The following is a 15,211-nucleotide window of genomic DNA, read 5'->3' as shown; positions in this document are numbered from 1 at the left end:
TTTATAGCGTCAGTTCTAAAACAGAAAGGTTCGCCCTGCATTAAATGATTTCCTCTGGCTGATGAATGATTGTTCCTTTCCCTCAGATTACAATATTGTATTTTAAATAGCTTTACCTATGCAAAGGCTAAGTGATCTGCAGCATGTTGCCCAAAGCATCATTAACGTAATTTAATTTCTGAAAATGGAGAATAAAATGGCCTCAGTGTTGATTTTGGCTTATTGTCATGGACGATTATGAGTATTGATCAAACCAGTCAGAGCCCAAAAGTAACTGCTAATGTTGTTGTTTTTTCCGCCTACAAAGGCCCCTCACTGCTTTTGATTTGTTTGCATTTTAATGATTATATCTGAATAGTATGCTTTTAGAACTTAACTTGAGTAAAATGCAATAAAATAAATTATGAGTGTGTGTGTTATGGATTATGTTTTCTTCTGTCTGTGTAACTATCCAACAGTGTTTGCATTATATTGTTTCCCTTGTCGTGATATAGTTTTCATCTCAAGACATAAGTTAGTGCACATTGGCACAATGAATGAACAATGGCATTTCCCATCAGTTACAGCTAATGTGGCATGATTATACAGCTGAGTGCACACTCAGTCAGATTCCCGTAGCACTGATTGTCTTCTTCTAACGTTATATGAATTATCCTTAAAGGATAAGGCTGGTGTTACTCTTTGTGTCAACATATCCCATGGGAAGACCAAAGACTTTGATACACTGCCTGTGGCACTCAGCCTCAAGCTTATTCGTTCCTGTTAAAGACACAGATCACTTAAATTGTCAAAGTAAACTCCTTTTTTTTGTAAATGTAAAAATTGTGCAATTGTGGGAAATATCTTCAGCTGTGGATTAATACACTTTTGGTACATTATTGAGTATTTATGGCGTCACGGTTGTGTATATGGGATCGACTCCAAACAACCTACAGTGCCACTGTTAATTTTAATGAACATTGTATCGGGTGTTGGAGTTGTTGGTTTTGCTCTTTTCATGGGATTTGTTGACATTAAGAAAAATGTAGAATATCACCAGCATTAAGGCCTGGTACTACCAGAAAGTGACTCAGCAAGCTCTAGCAAGGTTGATATCTAGCTTGCTAACTTAGTTAGCTCAGTCACTAACAGAATGGTCTTGCATTGCCAGACCTATTTCCACAGTGCTGGATTACGGTCTGGTTACACTCTTCTGGCTTATTCTGGTTGTATTTCTTAAAACCAATGCAGCAAAATAGAGAGCAGAGATATAGGAAGGGGAGGGACATCTGGCGCAATGTCAGGCTTTATCCCAGCACTGTACATCCGGTGAGCCAGACTACTAACATAGCAATACCTTTGCTCAGGACACATTTGTTCCATGGATGCCTGTCTCATAACTGTCTGCAAACCGTGCCTTTCTTATGGAGCAGTTTATACTCTGATAGAGAAGGTAAAATAAACATGGATAAGCCACAATAAAATATGCTTCCACCATTTTGTAATCTCCAGCTCTCACTTCCCTCAGATATCAGCATTGTCAAGACAGTTTGATATTGGTCAACAAATTTGCGTGTCAGAGTTAACAAAGTTGAACTCTACATAAATAATGTGTGGGGATTTACTTCACCCCCACAAGCAAATCAACTTATTGTGGCGATTCCATTGGAATTAATGGATTTCCCTCTAAAACTTCACGTTTTAAAATTCTGGTTTGATGATGATGATGCCTATCCTTGTTTCTTGTCATTTAAATAATGTCTACATTTATTTTTTTTTTATAATATTCAAATCCAGTTTTGAGCAACTAGCCTACTGAATTCCTGTAATCAGGGAAGCAAACAGATTAAACTTCACAAACTCTGAGTCATCAGTATTTCCTCCCCTGAGTGTCATACAAAGGGGTTCAAGAATCTGTTCACACTAAAGAGCCCACAGATAGAGAGCCTGGAGACAACTAAAACTGTTAAGGAAAATAATGCTATTATAATTCATCAATGTCATAAACCATGGGTGTCAAACTCAATTTCACTAAGGGCCACACTGGAAATTACGATCACAATAAGGGCCAGACATACTGAGTTTATTGACATGCTTTTATTTAACAAAAAAAGTATATTAACTTTGTATTATTGCATGTCTCATATAGCTTTCTCCCATACAGCTTGGTCGACTTAAAACCCTAAAAAAGTCAGCAAAAACGTTTCTTAGCCATTGTAGAATTTAGCAATTAAAAGCAGCTACCACCCAGCCGACTCACAACAACCTGTTTCACAGCCTGAATATTAAAAAACTCTCTGCTTCTGTGGGGAATTCTGAGTCTCAAAGTTGGCAAATTGGTCAAATTCTGCACGGCAGTGTCTCATAATTACAGTATGAAAAACAGTTTCCTGATTTGTTTTGGTATGGTGCACAACTAGTCGGGCCAAAATTAGCTGTGAACCTAAATTGAAATGAAGGGCCGGATCAAAATTTGCCATGGGCCAGATTTGGCCCCCGGGCCTTGAGTTTGACACACGTGACATAAACTAACTTGACAGGTTTTTGCAATTGCCTGACATACATCAACCACTTGCTGCCTCTCCACACGGGCAAATCAAATCCCAGTCCTGCCTTTGTTTGAGCTAACAATGGCTGCTCTAGTGTCTTCTCCATGGCTATTACAAATCATCTGCCTTGGGTATTGTCATCCTTCAATAACCCAGCCCAAATAACACTAACACAAGCAAGGGGCAAACACAGCAATGTGTCATTGAGGTGAATTACTATTCTTTGCCTGGAAGGTCATGCTGTAAGCTTGTTCCTGGATCTTGATTAAAATACAATGTTCTCCCAGCTTCTACTTCAGCTGTCAGAAATCAGCTTGCAGGCTGTGACTGGAAAGCTGAAAATCTTGAAAGACGTATTCAGTCCGTGCCACGATCCCTGTCTAGAAATAAATCCTCGCGGATTCCAACAAAGCAAACTGTGTTATTGAAGGAAAAGCTTTGTAAGGATCTCTGTGGTAGTCTGGATCCATCTGTATGAAATAATTTATCTATATTGTATTTTAAACAGCAGTATGCTCGGACCAATCTCAAAAGTATGTGTATTTCGATTTGTGGGCTGGTTTTGTGGAATGGTTTTGACGACACGATCAAACTAAGAATAAATATAATGCAATTTTGTAAAAAGAAATGTACAAAAGATATATTTTTGAAAAATACAGAAGTGAGAAAGGAGCATGTAAATCTCACTAATGTTAATGGTGCTTGTTTTTTGTCTTTTTTTTCTTAATAGCTTGAATAGCTTGAGCTTAATTTAGGAGGTTAATTATTTTTGCACTTGTCTTTTGGAAAAGCTGGGTAGGACTGACAAGCCGTGGCTTCTTCCTATTCCTTTTTGAACTGTTGAGTTTTATTTTTTTCGTATTCATTTTTTTCTTTTTGATTTTCTTTTATTCATTTTTAAATTGTTTGAAATAAATGAAGATAAAGATTCACAAGACATACTACAATCTTATACATGCTTTGATTCAATGCCATGAAAGCACTCTATGTCATGTAACATAAGATGAAACTGTAATGATCCAGGGAAAATTGGGTCATAACAGCAACGAGGAATACCATATAGAGCGGATAAAAATAGAACAAATAGAACATAGTGAAGATGAGAGATACTCTACATCTTTGTCATACTAATTTAGCGTTCTTTTTGGCTTTAAAGAAGTGTCACTATGTTAACCAATGAAACATTTACAAGTTTACATTTACACTCCAAGTCTGCACAGTGTGCAAGGTAAACCACTGCAGCAGGGCAGAGCTGGCCTGTAATGCATACAGATGCAAGCAAAGGATTGAGATCTCATAACTTAGCAACTTCCAATGGTTAAAGTTAGAATTCAAATCTATTTCACTAATGCCCTAATTACACTAACCTTTCAAACCTTATCAAAATCAGTACTGTTTGCTATTTGTCTATTTGTTAACCAAATAAATTCATACCGACTTACTGTAAAAATCATGGAAATGCTTAGCATGCAAGCCCTTTTTTTTTTAAATCTGCCATACATTTCACTCTACAAAATCCGTGTTGGTGTGTTCATGTGCTGTCGGTACTGCGAGACATTGGCACTGCTGTCGTGGGGCTGTGAGTCTTCACAACAGCGCCAATATCTCAGCACTTGTGTTTGTTTTGGTTATTGTTTTCAGTCGTCCACTTAAAAAAAATTCCAGTCATTGTCAAGTCTTAGTGTGTTTTGCATCTTTCTATCATGCAATGTCTGACTGTTTGACATCAATTGGATTTGAACGTGGTCAAAATAATCTAAAATAGATTGCTCACAGTGTACTTTATGTTAAGTTTTTAAGCAGTGATAAAGGGACACTGAAACGACTCAGACCAGACAGGACCACTGTTGCCTGTGGCGACTTAAACACTTTGGTATCATCATTACCATGGATGGTGCTGTTGGTTACGTTGTTCCACTTTCTGAGACATTTAATGTCCAGGACATGCTTTGTACATTTTATAATTAGTTTGCACGTGCATGTAGACACACAATCTCGTCGCAATCTGTAGAGATACCTTGTCCTCTGCTGCTAAAGTACTATTGCTGGAATAGCCTTTTAATACAGTCCAGAGTATTTTGTAGGTATACGTGACATGCAGGTGCCCTTAAATTCCACTACATATGGTTTCTAGACAGCTGAGTTCCAAATCACATACTTTTTCTTTTTACTTTTTAGTATGTACAGCAGCTCCCCTTACAAAGTATGTGTTGTTGTATGCAGTAATTTTTATTAAATTAAAGTTGGGGCATGCTACTTCTTCATAACAATGCGCCTTGAACTTTGACCCTCCTGCTCATATATGGTGTGCAAAGGATTGTGGGTCAGAATAGACAGAAAAGTGTGCTGGCTTGCATACTGCAAAATCCGACCGGATGCGGTAGGACATCTTGGTACTTTTGGCATACTGCATTTTACATACTATGTATTGGGCCATTGTTAAAATAATTATTTTAAGAGATGGACAGAAACACTGAAAATGTCATAAAGTTAGTTTTTACTTGCATTAGAGTCAATTTACAGCGCTTACAGCAAAGCACAGAAAATATGACTAACGAGAAGCCCTCTACATTGGTTTATTTATGAGTGAAATACTGTCATAATACAGCAGGGCTATCAAACTCAATTTCACTAAGGGCCACACTGGAAATGACGATCACAATAAGGGCCAGACATGTTGAGTTTATTGACATGCTTTTATTTAACAAAATTCTATTAACTTTGTATTATTGCATGTCTCATATAGCATTCTCCCATACAGTTTGGTCGACATAAAACCCTAAAAAAGTCAGCAAAAAAGTTTCTTAGCCAATCCTAGAATTTAGCAAGTCATGAAAAACAAACCTTACATTTAGAAAAGCAGCTGCCACCCAGCCGACTCACAACAACCTGTTTCACAGCCTGAATATTAAAAAACTCTATGCTTCTGTGTGGAATTCTGAGTCTCAAAGTTGGCAAATCGGTCAAATTCTGCACGGCAGTGTCGCATAATTACAGTATGAAAAACAGTTTCTTGATTTATTTTTTTGGTATGGTGCACGACTAGTCGGGCCAAAATTTGCTAATTTGCTTGAACCTAAATTGAAATGAAGGGCCGGATCAAAATTTGCAAGGGGCTGGATTTGGCCCCCGGGCCTTGAGTTTGATTTTGATGATGTTGACGTGTAATACAGAGTCAATGTCGTCTCCTCTATCTGGTCAGAGAGTGCATGTTCAGTCCCACTAGGCTCCAGACAAAGATACTCAATGGCTCCATGGTATCTTGTTAGAGTGCCATCAGTATAATATGGCATTCCATGCAAACAGTTTTAATATTAACAAGCCATACTAAATACTTTTCTAGTATACTAAATAGTATGGGTATTGGAACACAAGTTTAAAAAAAAAAAAAAATGTATATCTTAAGTGAGCTTTAAAGCATTACGTATTATTATTAATCTGCTTTCTCTCCAGGCAAGGCCTACCCTGTGGAGTTCTACTATGATACCTACAGCCCTCTGTGGCAGAACAGGCCCAGAGTATATGGCTTCAAGCTCCAGTGGACCCAGATGAACCCCAACGCCGTGGACCGCATTGTCGCCTACAGACTAGGCATCAGACAGGTAGGATAAGTTGTCTATCTGAGCACTCACCCTCATGCCTGCTGATTTGTTCTCTTTTTCTCTGTGTGCATCATTGAAATGCTGGCTGCAGTGAAAAGTGTTATTTAGTCCCACAGAAATCTGTTCTCAGGGGGCTTTTGTACAGCCAGAACACACGTTTTTAAAGCCAGAAATGTTGGCTCCTTGTACAATAATCGCTAAGTCATTGGTATTGGTCAGCTTCATTTTGACTCTTCTTAGATGAATTAGAGTCGTTGTTTGCCATGGGGCCGTAAACACCTTTCTTATTGCCAATTTAAGCATGTAATAGAAGTGTTTGCACAGCTTGCATGTATTCAATTTGACAGTGCCAATCTTATGCCTCGATTCATTGATTGTCTTATTTTGCAGTTTTTAAGGATGTGAATTAGCCTCTGTGGGCCGGGCAGAATGACTAAGAACCTGTCAGGGTCGGTTGTTTGAACGAGTTCTGTGGTTTCCACGAATTGCTTCTGTTTTTGCTCTCTATCAGAAGCGCAGTCAGAGAAGTGGAAGGGAACCCCGCAGAGAGAGAGAGAGCAAGCATAGCTTCTGTTTTCCCAGCTACTCAAGTAAACTCCTCAGATGACAGGCTGGTAGCATTGATGGATTGCATGGTTACATTTTCTCTCTTTGGCAATCAATGTGTACCTTTCTCTCCCTCCCTCCCTCCCTCTCTCTCTCTCTCTTTCTCTCTCTCTCTCTCTCTCTGTCTCACCATGGCAGTATGGAACACTTTTATAGTTGTTTTTTTAATTACAGCAACAGCAGGTGTGGCACCACCTTCAGTTTACATAATGTTGTAAATGGTGAACTAGCTCCATGAACACCGCAGATTTTTAGGTTACATTGCATTACAGCACTAAGCCGCTATTCAGAAGCCTGTTTAAAAAATTTAAAAGAGAGCATACATCAAAGAAATGTAGCACATGCTGCAATGCTAAATCCATCTCAGTTCTGCTCAGAATTAGCGAGCATACCCTGACAGTTGGGTTTGTAATGAATAATATAATTTCATGTTTGTTTCACACTACACCCTCAAGGAATTGAAGCTTGAAAACACATTCTAAACCAGTTATGTTTGTGTAGCGCAATGATTTTTCTGTCAACTATCTGAGTTGGTCTGTTTGGTAACAAATTATGTTGTGCATTGCGGAGCCCACGTTTGCACTTGCCAGGCGTTTGTCTGAAAACTTGCCAAGAATATACATTTGCTTTTTCTATTTACATCTGGTCCTGCGCAGTTTTGTTTTTAACAGATTATAATGTCTGCATCTGTACAAGAGCAGATAGCATTTTAACCTTTTCTGCATTTGTTTATTAAAAAGAGAAAATCCTTACTCCAGTCTATATTAGCACGCAATCAGTGTTTGGGCAAATTAATTGCTTTCCACCTTCTTGCCTTGATATCTCAGGAGGGTACATTTTGTTACCATATTTCCTTCCTTCGACGCATAACAACCAATCTGACATTGTCTTAGATGAAAGAGATTATTTTCTGTGAGGAAATTTCACTGACTTTTTAAATAGGACTATACAGTATACCCTCTATGATGGATTGAGTTCCAGCTTTGAGTATTGATTTAGACGAATAATACGATTTTTTTAAATGCCTTTTGGTGTAAGTTGGAGCCGAAAAGAGGCCATGGAGTTGGCGCCGGAAAGAGGCAAACAATGTCAAGGCAGTGAGGAAATGAGAGAGATGAAGAAAGAAATGAGTAGGAGGAGAGGCTTTCTATATAAATAAATAAATACAGAGATACCCCAGACTGACTGTGAAAGAGTGGTGCAGTAAAAAAGCTTCGGCACGTGGACTACACCACTTCGATCTATTTATAGATCCAGCAGCAGCTCCCCTGCCATTCTCTGAGAATTATTTTCTCCTTTGAATTAATACTTGGAGCCGGTAGACCTTATGCCTCTGTAATGGATTGCTTTGTGTTATCGTCCAGTGCTCTCATGAGAGACAGTCTGGCTGGAGGGGAGATGCGAAGGAAGCTCTAGCTGAAAGGCATTTCACTGTCGAGAATCACAAAACACAAATCACCGCACCTGTCAAGGATGCAATGCTAAGGTGTGACATCTGGCCTTGTTTTGATACTGCAGCCGGCTACTTCAAAGCCTCCTCTGCCGTCCAGATGCTTGATTGGCTTCATGGAGCCCCTACAAGATAACTTTTTTGACCTACATCTTGCCAACTTGGAACTACTTCTTCCGTCTCTTCCTTTTCCTCCTCCTTCTTCTCTTTTGTCTTTTTCAATTGATCTGTCAAGTCAGTGCGTGCAGGCAAATCAATAGTAGCCATACGTTTTACATGCAGGCAATCTACAGTATATCAGCCTCGTCTAACAATACACCGTCACTTTGATTCTTCCTGTGTTTCTTTTGGCTCCTGCTATCGCTTTGATCAATCCAGCTGTTTTTTAAAGTTACCTTAAAAATCCCTGTGAACTGCTGCTGCAATCAAATCATATGAAATCAATATGGCACTCTGCCTCTGTGGGGAAAATTTGCAGAATAAAAAGTAAAATAAAAAGATGTATATAGAAACCTTAATTGAGCGCAGACTCTGGGATTCAGTAAACATTAATGGGAATCAAAACAAAGACGCAAAATTCATAATCAGATTAGCATGTGTGTGATTTAAAACGCCTGAAAAGTAAAATGTTTTCTCAATCAACATCTCAAGTTTGATTTGATTTGCAGATTTAAATACAATTCCTTTTTGATATAGAAACAATAACTACTTGTTTCCATTTGTTGTTTGGAGTTTGAGTCAGTGTTTAAGGCCTCCATCTGCCTGAAGCTTTGGGACACACACACAGAGACACACACCAGTATCCTATTAGACATTCTTTTCCCAATTAAATGTGTTTAAATCTGATACAGACCTCTAAATCTGATATAGAGCTACCTATATATATTTTAATACTTTTATTTATGCTCGCAGCCTTACACAACCACCTAAACAAAGCAAAAGCAAGCAATGTGATGTGGGAAGTTGGGAACAATAATGAGGTAAGATACAAACCCCAAGACATTCAAATTCTCCCAGTAAATTGACAGAGTGCTCCCATTACAATCTGACATCAAATCCACTTGAAATTAAATATTTATGGAATGTTGTGGCCATTTTCGTGTCACCTTTTGTTTTTGTCCTTACCACTCCTTTAGAGCCTATATTATGCTCATTTTCAGGTTCATACTTGTATTTTACGTTTCTACTAGAACATGTTTACATGCTTTAATATAAATAAAAAAAACTACTCAGACTGTCTATCTGAATATACCTGTATTCACCCTTTGTCAAAAACATCCTGTTTTAGCGCCTATCTCTTTAAGTCCCCTCTGAAAAAGCCCAATTTGCTCTGATTGGTCAGCGTTTCTGGGTCTTCCGCATCTGCGCTCTCGGAGGCTCTTGACCTGCTTCAAAAAAGACATGGAAATATTATTTTCTACAATATGGGATCATTATTCAGGAAGGGTGCTTTAAATGTTCTACACACCGGTTTCCTTGTGCAAAACGGCTTGTGGGCACAGATTAATAGATCAATATATGTAGTTTAAATGCACACATATGTATTAGCACCACTCTTAACATGTGATCACATGATGTAATGTGACATGTGTACAAATACCTTCTGAATCTTTCAAGTGCCTACCACTAACACAGCAAAATTGCCCTTCTCTTCTGCAAAACAGAAACGGGATGATGTGTCATTTTGCATGCATCTGTGTGTCTTTAGTTGGAAACAGAAGATGCACTTTTTAGTCATCATTTGTATAGAAAGGTCATTTTCACTCTTATAGTTCAATGATCCATCCTCTTTTAGTGTTCAAACACACACAGATGTACAGGCCAACACTGTGTAATTTATAGCAATTAGCTACCATGCCTTTTGTACTAAAATTTTCAAAAGATAGTTATGGATAAGTGCTCCAACTGCAATTACCAGTGGCAGACCAAACATTCTATTTACCTGCAAACTAATTGTGGTGAAAACTTGCACCCCATAATTGTGGCTCATCCAGACTCTAAGTAATTACTTAATTGGTATTGTTCTCTCTCTCTCTCTCTCTCTCTCTCTCTGTCTCTCTCTCTCTCACACACTCACACACACACACACACACACACACACACAAACACACTGACTCTGCTCAAATGCTGTCATGCTTTCATTTACTCTATCTCTCTCTGCTGGTAACACACTTTGTCTTTTCTTTTGACTGAGAAGGGCATGTAAAGTCACTAATTGTGATGCAGAAGCTGTAATTTGTAATTCATTCGTGCAGCTCTTCCCCTTAAACTGATTCTGAAGGATAAAATGTACCCCACTTCTCTTATCTTTGCCCACAGCAAATTCCACCAAAATCCTTGTTTCTCTTTATTTCTGAGGGGCTATATTGTATCACAAGACATGAAAAGTGCAAACATTTTTTTTTGTGTGATACCTGAGCTTAGTCACCTGAAGACAGGTTTGCTCACGTGCTATGCATTGTGCAAAGACTAGATATAAAATCCCTGTCAGTTCAAGGTCCCTGTATAAAAGTATAGCAAAACATTGTAGAACACGATTAAAATCAAACTTTAAAAGGATGAGGCAATCGTGTACAGAGCACAAAGGTGGTATTACTGAACTCGCAAAATGCCTGTATATTGCAGACTGAGGCATATCTTTAATGGGAAAAAGGAATCAGGATTTTTCTCTCTGCAAATGGTATAACAATATTCCTGCTGCTTGTTAATAGCAGTCTTTAAATTCAGAGGCTGGAAGCTGCTTTGAAAGTAAATGTGGCTAATGAGCATCTGGCTGTCAACAGCTTACAGAGAAAAATATGTTTTTGTTGTGTAGCAGGGCTGTAGTCAAGACCACCTTTGTCGAGTCCAAGACAAGTCCAAGACCACAACTAGTCGAGTCCAAGTCAAGACCAAGTCCAGAGAGGTTTGAGTCCAAGACAAGACCGAGTCCAAAAAGGTTCAGGTCCGAGTCAGCACCAAGTCCAGGACAGGGAAAAAAAAGTCTAATGCATCCATGACATTATCAGTCATTTGGGGTTATTATTTGTTGATTTAAAAGCAAAAACAGTGTCACAAAACCCAGGATTTTTAAGTAAAGACATTCCCCTTGATATCATATAATCTAATCTAAAGAAAACAGAATGATGATATATGGTGATACCTCATAATAACAGTGTTAGAACTGATATACAAACACCAACCCACTACTATTACCACTTCTAGGTACTAGTACTGAGCATTTGAGTAACTAAATGACAATATAGCTTCACTCCAGATGTACAGTAGTGTAGAAAAGAAGTGACCAGTATTACAGAGTGGGTTGGTTGGTTATAAACCCTATGGTTGGTTTATGCCTTCCCTGAAAAAAAAATATTGTATTGTATTATATTGTTATTTGGAAGTGTGTGAATCAATGCAAATTAGCAGGGCACGCAGATGCAGAGCGTGCCCTGCGAAGATAACCTGTGTGATTGGTTATTAGATGGCCAGTGTTTCACTTTCCCTCCAATAGTAAACAAACATAGGTAGCGGTGAAAACGTTATATGGGAACATAGTAAAGAGTAAAGATACCTGGATTTGGTCGAGACCAAAAGCCATATTTGGCAAGACCAGTGGCCGAGACCGAGACAAGTCCGAATACCAGTGAGTCCGAGACAAGTCCGAGACCATAGAAAAACGGACTTGAGTCCAAGACCGGACTCAAGTACTACAGCCCTGTTGTGTAGCATTTAATGTTGGCAGATCATACAAAAGCCTATAGATGAGGTTAATTGTCAGATGAGAGTAAACGTCCTACACTGATGGTGGCGGGAATATATATCTGCTGTTGTTATACACGCAATGTGTTCCCAGGAGAAAACTTTGTATTCTACATGCTCTCATTTTGTGGTGATACTACAGAATCTATAGAGCCTTGTATTGTATGTATTTTAGTTTACTTTGATATGAAAGTATTGATTATAGCCATTATAAATTTGCGGTGGTTACATTTCTTTTAGTGTGCAAAGGTAATTTATTCCATTTCCTGCCAGCACAGGACCTAAAGGAGCAGATACCCATGTTGGTATGACACCTCTGCAAACTCTAGTCTGGTGGGCATGAGTTCCCTTAACTTTACAAAGATTATCTTTGAGATGCTCATAAATGTTATGTACCTCACTGAGTTGTAGTTGTACACCTTTATCCTAGCTTATGTAGGGGGATCACTAGCTTTTGGAAGTGCTACTTTGCCAACGTGTGTCCTTGGGTCCAAACTCAACACTGACTGAGAGATCTTTAATTAACTTGAAGCATTTCCCAGACCTTCCAACCATGAACAGAGTGACTAATCAAATCAACTCAAAAAACTTGAGAATTAGCCAGCAGCCTTAGACTTCCTTTATCAATTCAATTAGCTTGTCTAGGCCAAATCGTAGTCTATTGTCTCTAATAGAGGGTTTGGCAGATTAAACGGACAATCTGTAGGACAATACTGGTCAAATTTAGCTTGCTTGGCTAGGATTCAATCCAAATAAAAACTAAAACTATTTATTTATTTGCAGACAAGTTAATTCTACATTTTACTGAATTTCTCACTTAATATTGTCATTTGTATGCTGTGATTCTTACATGTAATTTAAAAAAAAAAACGTAGAGGGCCCAAAACACTTCCCCATGGCACTCCACATGTTATTGGTTGACTGAACCTCATCTTTCTAAAACCTCTGTGTAAAATATGAATTAAAACAGTTCAATTCTGATGAATACAAACCATAGAATGAATATAAAGATGAAGGACGCGTCTCCACTTCCTCCCATTGTGCAAAAATGTCCCCAATACAGGCGCTGGCTTGTGTCTTGCGCTGCTTGGCGACATCATTTGAAGCCAGAGTCTGCGCAGTAGTGATCAGGGTTGGAGTTGCAGTATTGAAGGCCTGCCTATACACCTGCCAGACTCACTCGCAAGTCAGTCACACCTGTCAATCATGGCATTTTAGTTTGGCCCATATCCCATCCACTAACATGGAGGGGGTGGGGTTTATGACCTATGGTGCAGCCAGCCACCAGGGAGTGATCGAGATGTTTTGGTTTCACTTTTGCAGATCTTTCATGTCGTCCATCTTTATATACAATCAATGACACAAGCCCATTGCTGACAGCTTCTTAAGTAGCGGACTGTGGTTAATGTCCCGAATGCTCTTTGTAGGTCAATCAAGTATAAAAATGTCTGTGTTTTTGTGCATGTAGGTACATGAGTGTCTCACGATTCTTAATAATCTTGTGATTTCCTTTTACCATCCAGGTGGGGCTGGATCGCTGGTGGGAGCAAGAGATCCCTGTGGATGGAGCAATCAACAAAGGAGAGCTCATGACACACAACCTGACTGAGCTCATAAAGCCTGAATCCTATGAGGTTCGCCTCACTCCCATCACACGTTTCGGAGAGGGTGACTCCACCGTCCGGATTGTCACATACAGCGGTGAGTGCGCTGTGTACTAACCCTATGGTTGTCTATTTAGAGGACAGTTTGCTAATCCTGCTGTATTTTAATGTTTTCATGTTTGGAAAATAGAGAGAAAAACATGGTAGGGGAGACACAGGAGAGCTGGATTCACATGTGGTTGCACAGGTGGAGGAATTACAGCTACAGCTGGTAATGTTATCCTTCAGCTAACTCAGAAATACTCTTAAATTATCTCCAGCTCCAGTTTGTGCTGCCGCATAATGACACATGTTCATCAACACTGATGGATATTAAAAGTTCACTCTGGTGTCACCACTCATTACGATGATCTTGATGGTGATGTAGTATGTGTGATATGTATGAGGAAGAACCATTAAAGAAGTGAACTTATTAAAATGATTTGAATTGCATCTAACACATTAAGTCATCAGAAGATGGCTTGAAATCAGCTTGCTTTACTTCTTTGCCAGTAAATGCATATCAACTGACTAATCATCTCTTCCTTGTGACCTTTATTGCCTGAGTCAGGTCTATTCTGGACTCTGGTAAAGGCTGACTTGTTGTGTTTGTGCATGAGAGATCAAAGCATCCGATGACTCAAACATGTAGTCTGTGTCACACGACCAAACACAGCTGGTCAAAGAAGAGTCATGTTTTGCCTTACTCAGTTTCCCCCAAAACAATGTATTTTGTGTGTGATTCATTTCATTATTTTGCGAATAAAGCAAGATGGAGAGAGTTTACATTGAGATGTAATTTGTCTCCTTGGATATTTTCCACACAACAAAAAGCTTTTTTTGATTTTTATATTGCAAATATGTAATATTAATATGAATTGTATTATACATAGACCATATCACAGTTAACAGTAAACATAAACCATGGCCCCAAGTTGATTTCCTGTTGCAGTGTATGTGAATGACAACATTTGTAAGGAAGTTAACAAGGGGCCAGGCTGTTGCCTAGCAATAAAATTCCATTGAAAAGGTCTATATTTGGTTGATGTTTTAAATCAGGACTATAGTAATAGAGTAGCAACCAGAAGGAAATCATGAAGATGATGTGTACTGTATGGCGGGCCCGCTTGTTAGCCACCTGCAGATGTACATACTCCAGCCTGTTGGACGACACACTGGCTGAAATACAAACACTACATTAGTATCCAGCAGTGCCATTGACTGTTTGCTGCCTATCACTGACTGCTTGCAGTCTTACTGAGTTGTGCTGCTGCAGTTGTGAATTATTAAGTTTCACTGCAGCTCATCATGGCAGGTGAACAGAGAATTGGGGAAGTGAGGAAGAGAGACAGAAATGTTTTCTGCTTTTATTTTTTGGAGTAGTTTGTCACATGGTGTGGTCTCTGCCAAACTTTGAATTGAATTCTGCTGAATTGAATCAAACTGAATCCAATCAAAGTGAAGTCAAGAGAATTGAGGTTAATTAAGACAGAGAGGCACAGTAGGAGAGATAGAGGCAGCATGGTTGGGACTGAGGAAAACAAGAAGATATAGAGGAACAAAGTAAAAAAAAAAAAAAAAGGAGACAGACAATGCTGATGTGCGAATTGGCTGCCCAACAAGAGACTAGACTAATTATCA

The 15,211-nt window shown here is 38.9% G+C and overlaps 1 protein-coding gene across 1 annotated transcript in view; it reads left to right on the top strand.

Moving 5' to 3' along the window:
- The window catches only part of LOC114573011 (MAM domain-containing glycosylphosphatidylinositol anchor protein 2), a 186,936-nt gene that overhangs the window by 148,942 nt on the left and 22,783 nt on the right, over positions 1 to 15,211 (top strand). Inside the window, exons 11-12 of the mRNA XM_028604875.1 lie at positions 5,982 to 6,130; positions 13,451 to 13,628. Coding sequence (XP_028460676.1) covers positions 5,982 to 6,130; positions 13,451 to 13,628 — 327 coding nt within the window. The remainder of the gene's footprint in view (positions 1 to 5,981; positions 6,131 to 13,450; positions 13,629 to 15,211) is intronic.

The sequence above is a fragment of the Perca flavescens genome, chromosome 18 (assembly GCF_004354835.1).
Source record: "Perca flavescens isolate YP-PL-M2 chromosome 18, PFLA_1.0, whole genome shotgun sequence".
In the NCBI taxonomy this organism is placed as follows: domain Eukaryota; kingdom Metazoa; phylum Chordata; class Actinopteri; order Perciformes; family Percidae; genus Perca; species Perca flavescens.
The sequence above is the reverse complement of the archived record's forward strand: the minus strand, read 5'-3'. Positions and strand labels throughout refer to the sequence as shown.